Source organism: Eufriesea mexicana, unplaced genomic scaffold (assembly GCF_001483705.2).
Source record: "Eufriesea mexicana isolate 0111107269 unplaced genomic scaffold, ASM148370v2 scaffold10327, whole genome shotgun sequence".
NCBI classification, from domain to species: Eukaryota; Metazoa; Arthropoda; class Insecta; order Hymenoptera; family Apidae; genus Eufriesea; species Eufriesea mexicana.
This window is the reverse complement of record NW_016917985.1, coordinates 1-22114: the sequence shown is the minus strand read 5'-3', so window position 1 is coordinate 22114 and position 22114 is coordinate 1. Positions and strand designations below refer to the sequence as shown.

General features: G+C 31.2%; 3 protein-coding genes and 1 long non-coding RNA gene across 5 annotated transcripts; 2 read left to right on the top strand and 2 right to left on the bottom strand.

The window, feature by feature from the left end:
- Positions 1 to 1373: 1373 nt before the first annotated feature.
- Nipsnap (protein nipsnap) lies at positions 1374 to 2924 on the bottom strand. Its single transcript, XM_017908238.1, has 5 exons — positions 2696 to 2924; positions 2388 to 2570; positions 2008 to 2176; positions 1661 to 1928; positions 1374 to 1522 (listed from the first exon to the last, which is right to left on the bottom strand). The coding sequence occupies exons 1-5, from the start codon at positions 2776 to 2778 to the stop codon at positions 1374 to 1376; spliced, it is 852 nt and encodes a 283-aa protein (XP_017763727.1). The 5' UTR covers positions 2779 to 2924.
- Positions 2925 to 3937: 1013 nt separating this feature from the next.
- slx1 (structure-specific endonuclease subunit SLX1) lies at positions 3938 to 4932 on the top strand. The gene is made up of 3 exons (XM_017908240.1): positions 3938 to 4116; positions 4231 to 4282; positions 4374 to 4932. The coding sequence occupies exons 1-3, from the start codon at positions 3938 to 3940 to the stop codon at positions 4926 to 4928; spliced, it is 786 nt and encodes a 261-aa protein (XP_017763729.1). The 3' UTR covers positions 4929 to 4932.
- Positions 4933 to 6693: 1761 nt separating this feature from the next.
- LOC108553367 (transmembrane protein 53) lies at positions 6694 to 8937 on the bottom strand. The gene is made up of 5 exons (XM_017908235.1): positions 8585 to 8937; positions 7809 to 8016; positions 7566 to 7721; positions 7147 to 7272; positions 6694 to 7028 (listed from the first exon to the last, which is right to left on the bottom strand). The coding sequence occupies exons 1-5, from the start codon at positions 8860 to 8862 to the stop codon at positions 6750 to 6752; spliced, it is 1047 nt and encodes a 348-aa protein (XP_017763724.1). The 5' UTR covers positions 8863 to 8937; the 3' UTR covers positions 6694 to 6749.
- Positions 8938 to 18213: 9276 nt separating this feature from the next.
- LOC108553372 (uncharacterized) lies at positions 18214 to 21396 on the top strand. 2 transcript variants are annotated; one of them, XR_001890623.1, is made up of 6 exons: positions 18214 to 18362; positions 19651 to 19691; positions 19764 to 20052; positions 20237 to 20415; positions 20696 to 20852; positions 21147 to 21396. It is a non-coding gene; the product is annotated as an uncharacterized LOC108553372 (long non-coding RNA). The 2 variants fall into 2 exon arrangements; XR_001890624.1 differs by having other exon boundaries at positions 18215 to 18362; positions 20696 to 20773.
- Positions 21397 to 22114: the final 718 nt, after the last annotated feature.

The window sequence follows — 22114 nt, the reverse complement described above, 5'->3', positions numbered from 1 at the left end:
TGTATACTGTAAATATTCGTAAAAATATTTTATCAATATTTATTTTTGTGTTCTGAAGATGCTTTCTATTTTCAATATCATTGAGCATATAAGTCCTCCGATATTGCGCCATTCTTTGCATTATTATAAGAAAAATTAACTATTATTCAAATTCCACTTCATTTGTTACTTTCTCTATTTTTGAAATGCATCAGCATTGTATTGCATCAGCTGAATGAATCATGATAATTGTTAAGTGCATAAAACAAAGTAAGTTTTGATTGTACAATAAAGAATTTCATACAGCATATATTAATGCAATAATTTTTAATGAAACATACGTTGTAATTTATAAAATAATGCTCTTTTACTTATTGACTTTATATTTTAAAAAAATATATGAAAAATAACATATATAATAATATAGTTCTAGCTTCTACATTTAATGTATCAAATTAAAATTCTTTTTACAAATAATATAGTAAAAATTTAAACAATGCTAAAGTGTTTTAAATTGAATTGATCCATTAATTATGTTAATAAGTGATTGAAAGAACAAAGTACAGAATATGCTCACATAAAACATTTTTCTGTAATATAAAATAGTCTATCAATAATTCAATAATATCAATATTCTTTATTACAATGACAATTATGTTATTTTATATGTATATATTTATAAAATTTAATTAATAAAGTTTAAAGACTAATATCTTATGAGGGAATTACATTAAAATAAAATCTAAAATGCAAATTATACTTGTAATTAGTCTTTGTTTATTATAACAATTTTATTTTTTAGTTGAATTAATGTTTTTTTTTAAATCATGACTGTAGAGAAAGATATGTTTTTCACTCAAAATAAACAGTTTAGGTCGATCAAAGTAATTAGATAATAAAAATAAATGATATTTAATAATTATGCACATTTTATGACCTTCCCATACTTCTTTTATTATAATCTATTTCGATGGTATTCAAAATTTTTTATTAATATTATCAAATATTTATAAACATTTCAGTAAGTCATTCACCAATAACATATTACGAAATATGAATTATATTAATAGACTAATTTAATTATAAATATTACATTTGAGTAAACAAAAATATAAATGTTTAGAATACAGTGCTCAATATATTCATTGTATTCAGATTAACAATAAGAACATATCAGAAAGCATTATAGTAACAAAGAAATTTAAATTTTATTAAAATACATTTCAGTAATTGCAATACAACAAAATGCTACAATTAATTTCATATTGAGCGTTTACTTTATACACTTATAAACGTAATATGTAATATAACAAATATTTTTTACAGTATTATAATGTAAACATAAAGAATAAATTTTAATATAAAAATGCATTTAGAATTATAAATATGAGATCTTATTTTGTTGGTGAAAAGCAAGTTGGGCTTAATATACGGGAATGTGTTTCTCTGATTAAAGGTACAGTATAGGCAACACATTCATCCCATCCTGGAGATCTCCATGCGCTTTCACGAGTTTCCATTCTAGCTTGGAGATTTTTATAGCCTAAAATTGATTTTTTAATTTTTAAGTACATAATGCATACATATGTATAAATTAATACCATTTGATATATATTATTAATTTCATTTATAAAAGAAGAATCTAGATAACATATGGGAGATATCAACCAATAATACCTACACCAGATATGATGAACATTATACAATCTACCAATTTGTGAAAAAAAACCAGCAAAAGGTTCATTATTGTTACGTCTATAATTAATGGCTTTTGCCCAATTATTGCCCCATTCTATCATAGTACCAGGCTTCAGTCTATAACTACGTATTTCATAAATATTTGAACCATTTCGTTTTGTAAGAGGAGGCCAATAGCTAAATGCCAATAAATATTGTAAGTAACGAGATCTTAAATAATTGCCACTTTCTTTGAACAATTGTTGATATTCCTGAAAAGAAAAAATATTGTGTTTTAGAATGTTTAATTTATATTTCTACATATAAATAAACTTCTATTAATTGTCATACTTTGTTTTTAGACAATTCAATTTGTGTGCGATCAACACTATCATAGCCACCAGAATATTGCCATAAGTGCAAAGCTTGATCAATATCACCAGCTACGACAGTCCATGAACCAACTAGTTCCAATTTCAATTCAGACTTCTTGGAGTTTATAATGTTAACAATCTCTTCACTGTAATATCCCAAAATACAAACATGTCCCAATATAATTTTCCTAATATAAAAGAATTCTCTGTGCATGCCAATTCTGCGACATAAACAAAATCTAACATTTTATTGAAACTTTAAAAAGAATTTGGAAAGATTTATATTTTAAATGTGCTTACGATTTAAAGCTATGATTTTTGACACTATGGTGAAAAATATGAACAAAATTTACTTACTAATTGGTCAAATAGTTATCAATGGAATCAGGTCGAATATTGTGCGTGTGTAACGCGTAAATAACACCTTTATCTGACAGCATCCTTGAATGAGACTCTTTGGTTGGCTCGATTTTTCTTACGAAAAGCTTGTTTATCCATCCTTCGCTGATATCCTGTCGGATCGATGACCTTGCAAAAGATCTACAACACACACGATGTGGCTATTGCCCTAAAAAGCCGCCGTTTAGAGACTATCTCGTGTAGTCTATACACGAAACATATAAAAAAGAAGGGCTCCACAATGTTTTTGAATCGTGATCGCCTACCGGCTGGTAATAAATGACGGTAGTTTAGTTTTGCCGATCACCGTGATCTGCGCGGCTCTGAATCTTCTCAAAACGGCAGCCATTCTTACTGGATCCTCGTATACAGATCACTGCTGACCTGTATCCAATCAAGATCAAAGCCCAATTTCAATAGTGCTGCAACTAACCACGCGGCGTTTTTAATTGCATTTGTGAGAACATCGATTATTCCTGTTGATCTATTATTTATCTTCATTAGTGGTTTGTTGTTTTTATATGAAACAAGAATTACGACCATAAAAAATACAGTAGTCTGATAAATTACAGAATTTTACTACTATAGCGCTTGCGCCTTTCAGTAAATTATTTTATCATTAGTGTGATATCGATGTCAAAATTCTACTGGTTCTAATTTATTTTTTGAGTAAAAGATACACAATAATTTATAGTAATAATATTTAATATTTTAAAAAAATTTAGTGTGTTATAACTGACAATGTAATTTGGGTAACGTATTTTTACAAAAGTTAAGATGAAAGAATTTATAGAAATAAGTTTAAAAAATTGTAACATACAAACATCTATAAATACGAACATTAAAATATTATCTATTCATTTTAGAAAATACATTATATTAGAACTTTTTACATTTTTATGTATATTTATTTACGAAATATAATTTTTATGTATTGCACAATGATAACCTAAATTTAATTAAATTTCTATAAAAGTATATAATAATATGTATACTATTTATTAAAATGTTAATTATAAAGCTTTTTCATTTCAATTTTTGTTTGTATTATTTAAGTAATCTTTGTATTTAATTTATTGTTTTATCTTTTATGGAATTGTAAATATCTCTGGACATAACTGATTTGTACATTGATTTTTCTAGAACTACTGTGGAATTTAAAGCATAAGAGAGGAGAATAATCCAAGGGCTGCAGTACTGTTATAATGGCTGTACACAGTACTCTTTTGTAAATTATTAATATCTCGAGCTATAACGGAACTGCCTCTTGTCATTCTAGAAATGCTATAGAATCTACATCATGATTGAACAGGTTATTAAATTAAATTTCTATAAAAGTATATAATAATATGTATACTATTTATTAAAATGTTAATTATAGAGTTTTTTCTATATATATATATATATTTTTTTTTTAAGCGATTTGGCATATACATATAACCTAACTTTGAAACCAGAATTTTAGATTAAGTTAGGTTATATTTACATTATATTTAAGAAATTTAGAAATGGCAAATGCAGATGTGATAGAGCATTTTTATGGTGTTTATTTATTATATTGTATGAATCCAAAATATAAAGGAAGAACATACATAGGATATACAGTTGATCCTTGTCGTAGACTTAAACAACATAATGCTGGAAAAGATCATAAAGGTGCTTGGAAAACAAGTAATAAAGGACCATGGTAATTATCTAGTTATTAATTAGTTATAAAAAACATTATTAATATAATAATAAAATAATTTTTAGGGTTATATTAAGTATACATAATTTTGTAAAAACCATAATTTTTTTTTAGGAATATGGTATTAATTATACATGGTTTTCCAAATAGTACATCTGCACTTAGGGTAAATTCATGTAATTTTATAAAAAAGAAAAATAAGAATTACATTTACTCATAATTTTTGTATTTTTAACTTAATTTATATTTATCTTTAGTTCGAATGGGCTTGGCAACATCCTCATATTAGTCGACGTTTAAAACATATACCCAAGAAAAAATCACAACAGAAAGTGTTTGAATTTTACTTATTGGTTTTATCAGGCATGTTAAAAGTTGGGCCCTGGTGTCGTTTACCTTTAACAATACGTTGGTTGGACTATGAGTTCTTTGAAGTGTATGCTAATTATGTTTCAGCACCAATGCATATGCCTATATGTTGTGGAAAAGTAATTTCCCAAAAGATTAAGAAAATTGATGACATAGTGCAAACATTGGATAAATCATCTATAATTTGCTCTCTTTGTAATTCCTTTTTAGAAAAAGAACAATCAATTGCCTGTATAAAACCTAGCTGTTTGTTAGTAGCTCACTTAATTTGTTTAGCACAATTATTTTGTAAAGATAACATGATTTTACCAATCGAAGGTATTTGCCCTGTTTGTGATACCAATGTTTTATGGGGGGATTTAATTAAAAAAAAAATTGGTTGTTATGGAAATTTGCAAGAAGTTTCTTTTAGTGATAATGATTGTATTTCAGGTAAATTATAACAATTTTTTGTATCGTATACGATTTGAACAATGTATTTTGATGTTGTATGTGCTGTTTTTAAATTTTTATTACTTCTATCATTTTATATGTACAGGACAATTATAACTAAAATAAATTATTAATATGAAATTTCTTTATTATTTATTATGTGTAAATAATTAAATTAATAAGTTATTACAGAAAATGAGATAATAATTTCAAATTTACATACAAAAACTTTTAACTATAGGAATGTAATATAAATAGTGTTGTAAAAAAATAATGTTTTTATATTTTGTACGAATTTTTCATAAATGTATAACAATTTCTATTTTATAAACAAAAAATGTCATGTTTTATAGTTTATTCTTAGCTGTATGAAAAAAATGCAAGAATGTATAAATATTTTGCAACTTGTTCACTTCACCCAATTCCTTATTTTCAATTAAGCAACAAATTATATATATTTATCAGTCTTTATTTGTAACTAATCGACAGATCAAAATATATACATATATATGTATATATATATACGTATATATATATATATATATACACGTACATATATATACGCGCACGTGCATGCGTGCGTGCGCGCGCGTACGTGTGTGTCTTTACTTGTGTAGAGATATAACATTATTCAATAGGAAGGGATACATGAAAATTCCTTTGTTTCGTCGTTACTTAATTACAACCGCAATCAAATCAAAAGCTAAATCAAGACCAGCTTGATCCTTTTGTGCGAACTTGTTTACGTTTGAATTGGAATGTCTCGAAATGATCTTTCGTAGATTTTAATTAATAACGTATATTTCTTGTGCGCACTTCGATCGTACCAACAAGCGTCTAGGTTTCTAATTTTTAATTTTTCACCTTAATTCGCTGTCAAGTGCATCTAGAGTTTTTATTTTAACTCACTACACAAAGTTACGGAATATTCTAAACGTGGAAATTCAGAATGTATGGCAACATTATTTCGTTTACTCTGTTGGAAATTCCGAATATTTCCGTATTCTTGTATGTGATCGTATAATTATTCGAACGTGTAGCTTTTTTTCTCTTATTCTCGAAAAAAAACGCAATCGTGTCAATTTGTGAAGTTCAGGCACATCGACGCTCAAGAACACACAGCGAGGGAAGAAACTGGAAGATACGAAGGAAATACCAAGCGGAAATAGAATAAATATAATAGGACAAAAGGAGGAACGAGAGATCGAGTTCAGTTTAGTTCTTAAAATTTCTATAAGAATTTAAAATATTAATTTATTTTTATACGTGAATCAGTATTGAGTCTTGTTCATATATATATTAAACTATTTAGAATAAAATTTGCGAGCGTTTACAATATACATATATCATAATACGTAAGTATCAATATGTAATCATACATAAATCTATTTTTAAATTCTCAATAATTATTAAAAAAAAACATAGAATACAAACCACAGTAGCTTATAAAACATAAAAAAACTACAAATTAAGTGAAGTTATTCTGATAAAAATTGATTCTATATTAAACGTATTTTCAGTAATTAACACGCTTCGCACATTATACGTAATGGCAATACAAATAAGAAAAATCTGAAATAATCAAAACTCAACGCTGTCCAAAATATTCATATCAAATATTCAAACATACAAGTTTTAAGGTAAAAAAATAAACGATACTTCGATTCTCTTAGCCTTCCAGTTTGTCCACTTTTGTTTGCGTATAATCGTACATGCAAAATTGTACGGAACACGATTCTTCCGTTGACAATATTGCTGTTATTATTAATATCTCTCTCTCTCTCTCTCTCTCTCTCTCTCTCTCTCTTTCTCTCTTTCTCTCTCCTTTCTTTCTAATTTAACTTAGTGGCCTCCTGAGGTAGTATAACTCTCTTGGTAAGATTCGGTAAAGTGACATAGTTTTGTGAATTATTCTCTACATCGTGACTTTGTGATAATTCCAAGCATTCAGAATTTTGTGACGTCAGGCATTCATGAATAAAACTACAAACTGTATTTACGTAGGCGTCACGATACGTAGCATAATGTTTAACATGAGGAGAATTTGTGAAAAGCACCAGCTGTACTCGAACACCGCGTTCTGCACGTCGGCTCGCGAACTTTTCAACATCCTTTAAACACACGAAACAATAACATGTAAGCTTACGTAACAACAGCAAATATATATAGATGTATCTAGATTTCATTAAATTTTATAGTTATCACGATTTATTGACAAGAAAGACGTACCGATGCCGGAATTAAAGTGTCAGCATTAGAGTAAAGAAACAATTGGGGCCAAGAATAAGATTCTTCAGCAAGACCGATTGGATTCGTTTGCACTGGATAACCACGGCCGAGAGCGTGAGCGATGACCTAGACAATGGATAATTTGTAATCTTTGCTAAGCTCATATAATTATTTTATGATTACTAACTAGCAATAAGAAAAAACGATATATTTGTAATTTTAATTATTTTAACAAATTAAATATTATTTTTACTTTGTTTACTCGTTTAAGCTAGTAAGTTTCCGAGCATAAAACAGATAAATAAAAACAGTACTATAAACTTAAAATTTATATAAAAATATGACTCAAAAATTTGAAATTCATTAGGAAGTTTAAAAAAAAAATCGATATAAAAGAAATGTAATATTATTGTTAATACCTCTAAGAACCAAAGTATAGAGAGGAAAATTGTAATGAAGAAGGACATCGGTATATTTGTAAGTGGATGACCCCCGATGATCGCACTGATTGCTTTGAAAAGAGCTTCGGTTAATCTCCTTTCTCCTGGTGCACTATCAAATATTACTCCTTTGACCTATAATTTCAATGTATATTAATGTGTATTACGTGAAATAGCAAAGCGGGACATTTTTAAAAGGTGAAAGGTAACAGTATCTTTTACCTCAAGCGGTGTGTTTGCTTGTTGCATGGCAAGGCTCACATGTTGGTATAGAAACGCGCCACCATTACTGAAGACATGAAAGAATATTGGGTGTTGATCTAAACTCTTGTCAGTGATCACCTGGATCAATCGTTTGCCGATATAAAGCATTTTGTCTCTTCGCCAAAATAAGCATTCCACCGGCGCTGTGTATCGTAGCGTGATGCAGCTTGAAAGATGAAAATCAATTATCGATATATACGCTAAATAATTTGGAAATCTCTACATATGAAAGTATTAGAAAAGTAATACAAACAAAATTGAGTAGCATATCTTTCATGAGAGTTTGCTAATTTATTACTATAATTATTGATCTATATAATTATTGTTTTCTATAATTATTACATTATATCATACGTCGAATAAATTATAAAATTAATTTCAGAAATCAAATTTTCAATTGTTATTGGTTAAATAAACAGTGACGTTGGAATGTTCGTTGGTATTTTTCATCACGTTTTGCAATTTACTTCAATTCTATGAAATTCAACGCCTTACTCTAATTCTTGTTACAAGATATTTTCACCTATATATGTTCATTCTTCTACTTTTCTTCTTGCTTGTCAAATCGTTACTGACACACACTAACTTCAAAAAATTATTCACCACGAATATTCGTGAAAAAATGATTACCTCGATATTAATTACTGGTTCTTTCAAACGATAAAAAATAAGGTTAAAAAGGGTAATCGGTGAATCAGAAACAATTTAAGGGAGAGTTTAGCAAATATCGGTACCTCTTTTCCTCGTAAATTGCACTGTACTTGGCCAGATATTTGTCCTGACAACCGGCCCATCCAAGTAGTACTATTACCGGTCGCTTGTTTTCTTTGTAGACAAACACGAATTCTTCACGCTGATCCTGGCTACCGGTGGTTAACGTTGGATCCTTCGGGGATGGTGGAAACGACGGGAACTTGATGTAGTAATCGAGATCCTCTTGATCGCTCATCTTTCCTGCTTCTCGTCCTCCTCCTCGTGAGGATGCGAGAGAAAGAGGGAGTGAAAGAAACATTGGGATCGAGGGGTGTTGCAAACGAACGGGACGAGAGGGGAGGCTTGAAAAGAGAGAAAAGGAAGTTGCCAGCAGTAACGAAAGAGAGAACAAATCTCCCCTCTACTACACGAATCCTCGTTGCGAGTCGAGCTTGCGTCCTAGTGCTGTCGAGAGTACCAAGCTGTCGGTGGATCGATATGAAGGGTTCGTACCAAAGTTAGGTGTCACGAACGAGGACGTATACGTTTAACAGCCGTAGATTTTCTACGCAGCGAAAGTGTTTTCTTTTCTTCGTTACCGTCCACGAGACTCTCGGTTAGGCGAATCTTTACCGATCGATAACGAATATCGATTTAGACCGTTATGCTCATATACGATAGCTGATAATAGACTATTGGATTTGCGTCGAGGTTCACGATATTATGGAAATTGGTGCGTCAAATACGCACTACATTTATAGGTTTTATCTGATACAGAATTTTGAAGCTTGTAGAGCTACCACGATGTTTAGACTAGATAAATGTTGATGGTTGTAAGTATTATGACGGTAATATAATCGTATCAGTGATAATAAGAAACTGCAATATAACGCGAATAACATTAACACATTTTCTTAATATGTTGCAGGTCGGAGCTTTGTAATTATATACTGGGTATGTGTACTATACATGAAACAAGGATGCTACATTGTTATAAAGTTTACAAAATAAAATCCCATGATATTTATTATTGTGTAATATAATGTATTTTAGTGATAGTAAGTGAAGTACATACAGAAATACATGAAACGTAAAGTAAACTTATCTAGTTTTTTCTGTGATCTAATATTTAATACATCTTTTACGTTACAAAGTTATTTTTTGAAATAATCAATCGTATTAAAAATATATGGCTTCTATTGTTTCCGAGTCAGTATAGCTAGTAATATCTAGTGACATCATGGATAAGGTGAAGCATAGATCGATCACTCAATGCATTTTTGTGTCAAATCACAGATGAGGTATAAGATAGACTTAACATTATATGTATTTTTTTGACCCAATATTTGAAGGTACTAATGCTTCCTTACCATTTCTATCTTATTCATAACGCTGCTGACGAGAGTATCGAAGCTGGTTGTAAACTATGGTAATAATGTAATGAATTCAAATAAAGTATTTTGTTTTCAAAGTAAAAATAAGTTTTGATGTATGAAAAATGTTATTGTTATTAAATTATATAATTTGTGATATAATTGTCAAGAAATTCTCCGAAACTGAATAATAATGTTTGTAAATAGGATGCAAGGAAACAGACAAGCTGCAGATAATAATTATTTATGGCAACACATGTGCAAGTACTGTGTAGATCATAGCATGGCATCTTTGCTAAAGATAAATTTATTGATAAATCTTTCGAATTTTGGATAAAAGTTATTTAATCTAATTTTCTAGACAAACATTTGAAAAATAATTGTAATTCCCAGATTCATCATGCGGAGGTGGCAATGTAATCAAAGTTTTAAACGGTAAAGATTTGAGTAACTTTTACAATTTGCATTATTTGTCTTGTGAATTCTACGTCGTTCAAAATGATCATGTAAATTGTATCAACAAATCAATGTCGTTCACTAGAATTTTCAAATATTCGGAATCATTTTCAATAATAGTACTTAATTATAGTGGATTAATGTTATATGAGAATGAAAATAGTCGTACGAAAGAAACTGTAACGTATATATACGATTCCCTAAAAAAATATAATTTTATTTCACGCTAAATGCATCAATCCTTCTAATTATATTTTGTACTTATTAAATAATTTTCTTTGCAATAATTAAACGTCGAATATAAATTTTGCAGTATGTTATACTGGTTTTTACGGTTATACGTCATAGTCACGTGATTCGTCAGCCATGACAGTCTCTACGAAGTTCAAATCTTTGTTCAGGCGCGGGCTTTGAAAGTGGAGGGGATTGCAAGGCATTTCAGCCAATCCGATGATGGATAGACGGCGCCACAACACAGCGGGTCATTCTCCTGTTGAAAATCGCGGTAACTGGACGTGTGGTAAAATTTCAGGTACGTATCTTATCGCGTCTATAATTGAGTGAAATTTGTACTCCTTCGTCCTTTATGCAGTAGCATTAGCTTCGCCCGATTAATATCTATTTGTATTAAACTTTTCTGAACATTTTTTCAACAGGATTAAATAATCTTTCAAGATTTTTCGGGATTTCATTTTTGAATTAGATAGATGGAATTATCGGTAGCATTTGAGACGAAATTTGGATATGATTATTCTTACATTTCAATCTAATTAGTGATACTTTTACATATTTGTAGTAAATTTATGATTTTCGTATGTGCAGTATATTGGTTGATCGTAAGAATCACAAAGAAAGTATCAGATGATACGAACGCATTGGAAAACGAAGTACGGATGCCAGATTGGTTCGCCATCAAATCTGCCAAGTTTTCGTGAAGACCTGGTACTGCTGAATTTACTATAATGAAGCCAGATCTAATAAGTGTATGTAAGTTCTTTGGTTTTTTGCATCATTGGTAATATGTTTCATATATCATTTTATAATATATAATTCTTATTAAATTTGAGGTTTTAAAGCGTATTCATTAGAACTTGTTATATTTGACTTCGAAAGCGAAATAATTCACATATAACATTATTTCGGTTTCGAATATTTTATAACATACTAATAATTCGGTCTTAAGCAATAATCTTTATTATTTTGACGAAAGAGTCGAAAGTACAGTTGCGTTGAATTTTCAAACGCATATTCGGAAATTATTGCGTCATATCATCGTGCAATCCGTATGCGCAGTCAGTAAGTAACGGCATGCGCAGATAGTATGCGCGGTCAGTAAGTAACGGCATGCGCAGATAGTATGCGCGGTCGGTATACGCAGCCAGTATGCGCAGCCTGAATGCGCAGGTTAATGGCACAGTTATGTTTCAAATTCTATTGTATTCCATTCACATCATTTCTAATTGCTTGATAAGATCGAGAAATTCTTTATAATAGTTATAATGTATTATATTCATTGGTGTTAATACATGTTTTATTTCTGACTTGAATTTTAAGCAATAATCTTTATTATTTTGACGAAAGAGTCGAAAGTACAGTTGCGTTGAATTTTCAAACGCATATTCGGAAATTATTGCGTCATATCATCGTGCAATCCGTATGCGCAGTCAGTAAGTAACGGCATGCGCAGATAGTATGCGCGGTCAGTAAGTAACGGCATGCGCAGATAGTATGCGCGGTCGGTATACGCAGCCAGTATGCGCAGCCTGAATGCGCAGGTTAATGGCACAGTTATGTTTCAAATTCTATTGTATTCCATTCACATCATTTCTAATTGCTTGATAAGATCGAGAAATTCTTTATAATAGTTATAATGTATTATATTCATTGGTGTTAATACGTGTTTTATTTCTGACTTGAATGATCAACAGGAAGAATAATGGATGGTTACAACATTATAAGTACAGCAGTATTTTTTTAACATTTGTTCGACAGAAGAATAGAATAGAAGAATATAAATATTAAGAATAAATTTTATTATTCAACATGTTACAAATTTTTCTATAGATTTGACAAGTCTGATGGCATTAAAGGCAGTTCTTCAATGGACAGGATACATTTCTGCACCAAAAGTCAAGAATGTAAGTACGATTGAATATTGCAACTGAATAAATCCTAATCAATCATATGAATCATATGAAATTAAACTCTTCAAATATTTGCGTCTTGATGATATAACAGTAGTATCGAACGCTTTGTTGCAGATTTTCTACAGCCTTCATTTTCCCATGGATCCCACAACTGTGCTGCTATTCAAGTCAGCCCCCAACTGACGACAGTTTTCACGATGACTTCCTCTGGGTCATTGCAGCATTGTTCTTCGCATCATTAATGAGTCGCATGCATTTCGGTTCCTCTGGTTATTCAATCATGTCGTAGGTCGAAAGGTCCGAACCGACACGGATGACTGGTTGTATTAAGTAGAATTTCTTATGAGCATTGTGACCTCGGGTATTTATTATACTCGAGAATAGTGACAACATTTCTTTTGTGTTTTATTTATTAATTCAGGATAGGTTTTCTTGCACTTCGCGTTTTTGATCAATAATAAGAAAAATACGAATAGCTAGAATGGGTACATTGGCACATATAATATTAGTGGCATAAATAATATAATATTGACTGTTAGTTCCTTCTTACTATAGCCACTTTTAAAAGCAACATATGTTTAGTATGGTTATTTGTAAATAATAGACATGAACATTTGAATGCTGGAATATTTGATTATTTTGTAGTGGAGAAGTCGAATGCCCTTCGACTTCGTTATTATGAAAATTGTAATTAATATATTGGAACAGTGATTATGTATTGCTATTCATTGTTCCTTTAATAAACAAGTGCCAATGCTACTCTTTGTTTTTTGATAATATTGAGATATTTAATTCTTTGACTCGTACGCAATAAATCTGAGTCGAATTTAAAGTATAATAGTATCAGTGTCACATTCCGTTAATGCTAAAATGCATTGAACATTAAGTGCAAGAAAACATTTCGCGACAGATAGATTTTGGAACCAAAGTAATAACTTTTGTACTTTTGTGCTTTCGAATATGATGTACTTTGGTGAAAGAATCATCTGAGGTTTTGTTATATTTCCATTGTTATACAAATTTAAGTCAATTATTTCATCACGTCGAGTCCTAGTCTTCTTTTTCTTTTGATAAATAGATTTCTTATTAATTATAAATATTTTCTTCCAATATTAAAATTTCTATAATTTGTTATACTTGTAAAGTAAAGTCATTGCGAATGAAATGAGAAAATACAAGATGGAAGAACGTTAGTCCGTTAAATATAATATGCATACGCTAATCAGTTTTCTAGCTCAGGATTTTCAGGTTTAACCCCTTCCGTGTTCATTGCCAGGAACTCATTCACGTGCTCAGGTGCTACTTGAGTGGGTGAATGGCGATGGGCATGATGACCGTAGTTCATAAGCTTATAACAATGGCTTAGCGGCTGACGACGCGTTAGAGTATCGTGCACGACGTATTTTCCACATAGTGTGTCTGTGATTAGGATGTGGAATTGCGTCGTTCGTACATTTATTTGGAATAGAAGAATGTAATCTGCTATCAATTGCAGCAGATTATTGATAGCATAAACGCGATGGAAATAAAAATCTTGCTATCAATTGACGATAATGTTATTGTTTCTCGTGCCACGTGTCTTAACGACATTATGCTCTTTAAAATATTCGTATTTGCCGAATGATGAATATCGCGAGTTACGCAAAGGACTCTAGCCGTCGTCAGCCGATTTCAGGAAATGGTACGTAAAGTTAGAGTGTGTATGTAGCCAAACTCGGGTGTCGGGGGCGTCCCGGGACGCTTACTGTAGTGTAGGATCTTTGCGCCTGGGTGGCATGTGTGAGAACCGTGGAGTGTGGTGTATTGGAATGCTTGATTTTTGCCATTTTTTAAATATAGGAGGAGTTAGGTAGGTAGTATAATCTGGTGCGCCTGCTAACTATAAGTAGGTAGGGCCGGGCAGGTTGGCACAGTCTCAGGTCGGGTAGGCGCGTTTCGCGTGCACAACCTGTTTCAGGAAATGTCATTTGAATAGTCGACGGTGAAGCTGGCACGTTTGGGGGTTGCCATTCGTCACTAGCTTTACCTATCGATTTTTTCAAATTTTCGTCGCGGTCGTGGTCGTGATCGAACGTGTATGTGCTCGAGTTTCTGCACGTGTGCGCGAACAAGGATCACTCTGATCGTTGCTCGTCCATGTGAGTCTTGTTTAGTTTCGCGGTTTTTTTTTTTTTTTTTTTCCGATTAGAGAATCTCGAGCCTAGATATAAGTTTCAGCGGGCATGGCGTCCGAAGAAAGAAGAAGAGGCTATTAGGTACCCGACAAACTGTCACGAAAAGGGTGCCTAGGGATGGCTTCCTATCCTTTGGATGAGAAGTCATTCTTGTCGCTACTTTGTCACTATGCTCATATTTAGTAATATGTAGTTGTAGTAGTAGTAGTTTGTTTACTGGCCGATGTTCATCGTCCATCATCCTGTTTTGGGCAAATCGCGATTTTTGTATTTAGTGTTGCGAGTAATTAATCACGGATTGATTTAGTGTTGCGAATTATGAGATCGCGATTTTGTTTGATTTCTTTTAAAATGAATTTTTATTTTTCCATAGATACTAATATTAATTAACTTTATAGTGTTGTGATTTTTATATAATCGCGAATATTCAAAGTACCTTTTTCTACATATTCAGATTTTATCTTTTACTGATTGCATTTTAAGAATTAGTGTTGCGTTTTACTTGTATCGCGGTTTTTTTGAATGCTTTTATAGTTAGTGCTGCGTTGAAGAATGATCGCGTATTTTGAAGTAGTGTTGCGAATATACAATGCCCAAAATTTCACCACTGATGTGGTGGAAATATGTTCCTGTGCCTGGGAATCTCTTGTTGCAACTGCAAGAGTTGCATATAGGTGGTCATGCATCAGCAGCCAGAACCATGGCTGCCCTGGATTTTTCGTCATTAGTGTTGCGAATTTTTTTCATGCGAGTACATAAATTAGCATTTATTAGTGTTGCGTTAATAATTGAATTATATTATTATGATCATTTTCGCGAGTTCTCTGCCTTTTTTTGTTTATTTTTCTTTTTAATGTTCTTTTTTTGTAAATGCTTAATTAATTGTTATTTTAAATATCAGGAAGTACTCGTCGCGGTTGATTTTGAAAGTTGTCCGTTATCAGACAATTTAGTCAGTTAGTGTTGCGAAATTACAATTTATTTATTCCACTCTCGGTTTTTTTCGCGGGTTCATATCGAGTGGAATTATTTGTTTTTGTGGCTATTTTGTCCACCATTGTTTTCTTTTTCAGCATCCCTCTTCACTGAAATATTTGTTAATGAAAATACTGCTGTAATATAAATATGTTTGTTTTCCTTTTCTTTTTTGAAATTCTTGTTAATATGTGGCATGTCTCCTTACAGGAGTCATTGTTTTGTTCTGTTTCTCCAACTATTAATCCGCTAATTAAGTTTGTTTCAGATTTATTCATTTGCAACTGTTTCATATGCAAATGTTTAACATCATTATCAATATTTGAACTTATGTGAGTATGTCAGAAGCTCACATATGAAATAACATTCATGAAAGGAAATGACTTAAAGGGAAATGTTGTGTAAGCCTCATTTATTTATCTCTTATCCTTACCACAATTTTTATTTATAATCATATGTTCTATTATGTATAATAATTTTACTATTTTTTCTACAGGGCGTTTAATTCAGGAAACGTTATGGTGTCAACGGAAACAGTGTGAGTGGTTTCAACTTCCACACAGTGTCTCTTTAATATCCAAATTTTCCGGATCAAATGTTTGGTTTCTTGTGTATATAGGATGTTTGAAATTCTCTCTAGATTTATGATAGGAAGGTTTTGCGAAAACCCTCTATATTTGTGAAAGATAGGGGTTTTATAAAAATTCATCTGATTTTTCATAGGATAGTTTGAAAAATATCCTTGATCTCCCTATGTTTGGAATTATATAATACCTTTAATTTCGATGTAAGTAGGACTGATTATTTTTCTTTTAGGTTCTTTGGATTACTGAAAGCTAGAAGTCACACGTTATTTTCCTGTGTAGTAGTTATCTTTGGATCATTTTGGTTGTTTGGGTGTCTTTTTTCCTTTAGATATTGAATAGAAGGTGAATTGGATTTACAAATAGATAAACTATTCTGAAATTAATGATAATTAATGGTTACATGTTTTCATGTTGAGTTAAGATTATGATGAAGTTAATTGTAAGTTACGATCACTGCTAGCACATTAGTTCTTAAGTGAAGTAAAATTTCTAGTTTTAAGTAATATTAATTAGTATTAATTGATATTGGGTTGCATGAAGTGTTGCATGAAGTGGGTAGCATTAAGTAGTATTGGGTAGTATTAAGGAAGAAAAATATATTTAATGCTTTGGGAGATATTTCATTTTTCTTTGCTTTTTTAAATTATTTAATTGTGAACTATTCTACATTTTCAGGCTAATATGCATGTGAAGTGTTGCTGTTTGAACGAAACATCATCTGTTTTCTTTTATTATCCTAGTTATTGATTGGTATATTTTTTATGGAAATGAAACTGTGTCATATTGAGAAATTGTAGGATAATATTATCTCACATAATTTATCTCTTTCTTCTATGTTTAATTTGTCTTCTATTTCCAGGTTTTATTTATCTTTTATTTCCAGGTTTAATTTATTTTTTATTTCTATGTTTAATTTGTCTTCTATTTCCAGGTTTTATTTATCTTTTATTTCCAGGTTTAATTTATTTTTTATTTCTATGTTTAATTTATCTTTTACTTCCGGGTTTAATTTATCTTTTACTTCTAGGTTTAGTCTACCGCGTCGGTTTCTTGTTTAAATTCTTTTGATGTTCGATTTACACAGCGATCAAAAATTGAACGTTTTGCAAACGTATATCAAAAGAGAAATTTATTTGTTTGTTAATTTTTACATGAGTGGAAGGGAGGTTGGGACGTGGTTAGGGCCGATTACCGTATTAATATTTCACAGCGGAAATCGATATATATCTACTTACATTAACACCTAATGATACATTCACATCAAGAACATCGTATTATCTGAATCTAAAATATTGTTATTGATTTGAGTTATTTCTCAATCACCACAATAAATTTCATTTCTTCAAATCGAACAAATATATGTAAGTGCAAATTCCAGTGATGCATTTTCACGTGTCAAATATACGATTTTTGACTGTGATAATATTTTCTAGAGTACTGAAATTTGCTATGAAATATACTCATCAAACGGTTCTGGCCCTTGTACAGAATATTTCATCCAACAAAAGGCAAGATATTAGAAGTTTCTTTTGATCCCCTGACTTTTACAGTTCGACGAACGAAACTGTAAACACAGTATAAAAACATCAATCTGCTTGAAATTTGGCCTTGACTGTGAAGCATTCCTTACCTCCCTCCCACTCCCCCCGCTCCACCGCCGTTAACCGACCGTTGATCGGAACAGTTTTGCTAACGAACAAAGCCGTGTAGCATTGTATCTCTGGAAATCATGGTGTGAGGACGTATCGTTATGTATATTGCACACCTGCTGCGGAATACTTCGACAGCTATTTTGGTAGTATTTGCACAACATTATTAAGTTTGTTCAACCACAACACAATTTTCTTTGCCTAAATTAAATTATCGAATATGAATTTCGCCGTATGTTATTCTGATTTACTGCATACACTATTCGCAGATATGTGATGCGTCAACTCTGAATGTTTTACGAAGTTCAAATCTTCGATTCGTCGCGGGTTTTAGAAGTGGAGGAAGCAGCTAGCTTTTTCGACCAATCCGCGCTAACAGTTAGACGATGCTGTGATACTGTGTAAATTTCAATGCAGTATTGAAAGTGGCATCGTTAGGACGTATGACGCAATATCACGTAAGTATATTATCATGACTTTTTGTTGTGTAGTACTTTTATCTTTATCGTTTTAGTTTTCATACACCAACAATTTTTGATTTAGATTTTTCTTTATCACTCGATAGATCTCACTCTTCTCCAATAGAATCAGTGGTTTTTTTCGATTTTCTCCGTTTTTTTTCGAAATACAGTGCCGAAAGTGGAAACGTGTGACGGATCGTACTGCGTCGTTATCTTTCGTGGCTTAGCTTTTTGAAATTTCGATTTTTGATTTAGATTTTTCTTTATCACTCGACAGATCTCACTCTTCTCTAATAGAATCGGTGTTTTTTTTTCGATTTTCTCCGTCTTTTTTCGAAATACAGTGCCGAAAGTGGAAATGTGTGACGGATCGTACTGCGTCGTTATCTTTCGTGGCTTGGTTCTCTGAAATTTCGACTTTTGATTTCGATTTTTCTTTATCACTCGATAAATCTCACTCTTCTCTAATAGAATCGGTGTTTTTTTTTCGATTCTCTCCGTTTTTTTTCGAAATACAGTGCCGAAAGTGGAAACGTGTGACGGATCGTACTGCGTCGGTTTCTTTCGTGGCTTAGCTCTTTGCAATTTCGATTTTTGATTTCGATTTCTCTTTATCACTCGATAGATCTCACTTTTCTCTAATAGAATCGGTGGCTTTTTTTCCGATTTTCTCCGCTTTTTCTCGAAATACAGTGCTGAAAGTGGAAACGTGTGACCGATCGTACTACGTCGTTATCTTTCGTGGCTTAGCTTTTTGAAACTTCCACCTTTGATAAGGATTTTTTGATTTACTTCGTTAGAATGGCGTCCTTTGTAATTAGTTTGATAGTTTCTTTTCGATTTTGATTGTTGGTTTGGAAAAAATAGTGACAGAAATACAAGTGGTCATCAATGTATACTAACATAGTTTCGTATTATCGCTTATATATTCCAGGTTTCGGTAATGGATTAGGATTTTTCGATTTGTTTGCGCAGAATAGACTCTTCTCTAACTATTCTGATAATTTTTTTCCCAATTTTGACCGTTCATTTTCAAAATAACGCTACGGTTTAAATTCTGTTTGATGTTTGTTTTGCACAGTAATCAAAAATTCAACGTTTTGCAAACGTGCATCCAAACAGAAATTTATTTCATTGTTTGTTACGATTAATACGATTTCCGTATTAACATTTTGCAACGGAATATAAATACATATAACACATATTAATAAATTCACATCAAGAACACAGTATTGTCTAAATCTAAAATGATGTCATTGACTATTTTTTTTTACTTATTTTTCAGTCACAAGATCAAACTAATTTCCTCGAATCCAAGAATTATATGTAAGTAATTATTCTTGTAATTTATTTTTACGTTTAAAATATATCACCTTTGACTGTGATAATATTTTTCAGAATATTGTACTTTGCTATGAAATAAGCTCATCAAACGGTTCTGGCCCTTGTATAGAATATTTTATCCAACAAAAAGCGAGATATTAAAAGTTCCTTATGATCCCCTGACCTACAGTTCGACGAACGATACTATAAACAGTGTATAAAAACATCTATCTGCTTGAAATTTGTCCTTGACCGAGAAGCATTCGCTGCCTCTCTGCCCGCCTGCACCCGTCCAGATGTTAATTGTTCGGAACAGTTTTGCTAACTCTCAGTGCTGGGTAGCATTGTGCCACTGGAAATCATGGTAAGAGGACATATCGTTATGTGTATTGCATACGTGTTGCGTAATACTTTCAGGGCTATTTTGATACTATTTGTACAACATTATTACCCTCGTTCAGCCACAAGACAATTTTGTTTGCCTGAATTAAATTATCGAATATCAATTTCGCCGTATTATTCTGATTTACTCTGTATACTATTCACAGACATGTGATTCGTCAACCATAAGGACCTTTACGAAAATCTCCGTGCTATCGCGGGCTTTGGAAATGGCGGGAAGAGCTAGGTCTCTCGGAAAATCCGCTGACAACTAGGCGAAGCCATGATATGGTGGGGTCATTCTCCTTTTGTACGTCACGGCAACTGGACGTGAGATCGAATTCAGGTATTCTTTTTATTTATTGTTGTGGAGAACTTTCATTTCTGTCCTTCTACCATTTATATACGATTGCTAACTTCATCTTTTTAACATCTGTCTATGTAATAACTTTTTGAACATAACTTTGGCAAAATCAAATAATTTTACAAGTTTTTTGAAATTCCATTTTTCCATTTGGTTGCTTTAGCCTTTTAATTGAAATTCGAGTACGATTATTCTCCCATTTTAATATAAATTCTGATAGTTTTACACATTCATGCTAAATTTATGATTTTTGCTTTTGCAGATTGATTCCAAGGATCACGTAGAACGTATTAAACGCACCAACGGTCGTATTGGAGGATGAGCAGCAGACACCGCGATGGTTTGTAACCAAAGTCGTGAAATCTATGTCGGAATTTGGTAGTGGCGAACATTAATTATGTTACGAAGATAGACTCAATGTGCGTTTGTACTTTCATTTTATTCGAACATTGTTAATCTTTAGTGTAATCGTTGAACATTTTTTAATTACATGTTTGATATTATTGTAAAATATCATAGAATGTTGTAAAATTTCTTGTCGATTTCTTGATTTGATCGTACTTGTAACATATTACTGTATTTCAGTACTAGAGTTATATCGTTGTAATCGGTACTAGAGTTGTAACAGAATTGACGACCGCTTATTACCTTTTATTAACATATTTGAATTTAGCTTTAATCATTTGAATTAATTTTCGTTTTCTTCTGTACAGATTAATCTCTGATGACTGGAATGGCCTGATAGCATAAGAGTTTCAAAGAAGGAACGGCATATTGACAAGTGGCCGACTTTACAGCTTTTCATTGAAAGCTGGTAATTCCTAACGTATTATCATACAATAAACGTATTATATTTTTGATGTGTCATTCTTGATATTTAATACAAAATTTGCAAACATTACATAATTTCTTAGGATCTTTTCGATAAAACTGGAAAGAAGTTAAATTGTTAAATATTCGTGCTCCCAGAATTTTGTATCAAATCATTTCTTAGTTTGAAATGGTCGAATTAAGTAATTTCAAAGGTGTGTTAATAATTTACATATAACTTGAAGTTGATTCATTGAATTTTTCACCATTTAAATAAAAGATTCGAATAACTTTCACAATTTGCATTATTTGGTTTGTGAACACTACGTCGTTCAAAACAATCATAGGAATTGCATCAATAAACCTGTTTCGTTGCTGGGATTTTCAAATATTCGGAATCATTTTCAATATTAGTACTTAGTTACTGTGGATCAATGTTATATGTAAATAAAGAACGTTCATAAAAGTAGTAGTACGAAAGAAATTGTAATGTACAGTTATTAATGTATATAACTAATATATAAATAACGTATAATATTATGTGTAATATTATGTATAATATTACTGTACAATATTAATATAATTATGTATAATATTGCCGTATAATATTAATATAATTATGTATAATATTACTGTATAATATTAATGTAATTATGTATAATATTACTATATAGTATTCAATATAATTACGTGTAATATTACTGTACAATATTAATATAATTATATAATTTATAATTATATATTAATAATATATAGTTTTATAATTTATAATTATATGTTACTAATATATAATTTTACATTAATAATACATAATTTCCCAAAAAATGCAATTTTATTTCGTGCTAAAGGCAACAATCCTTCCAATTATATT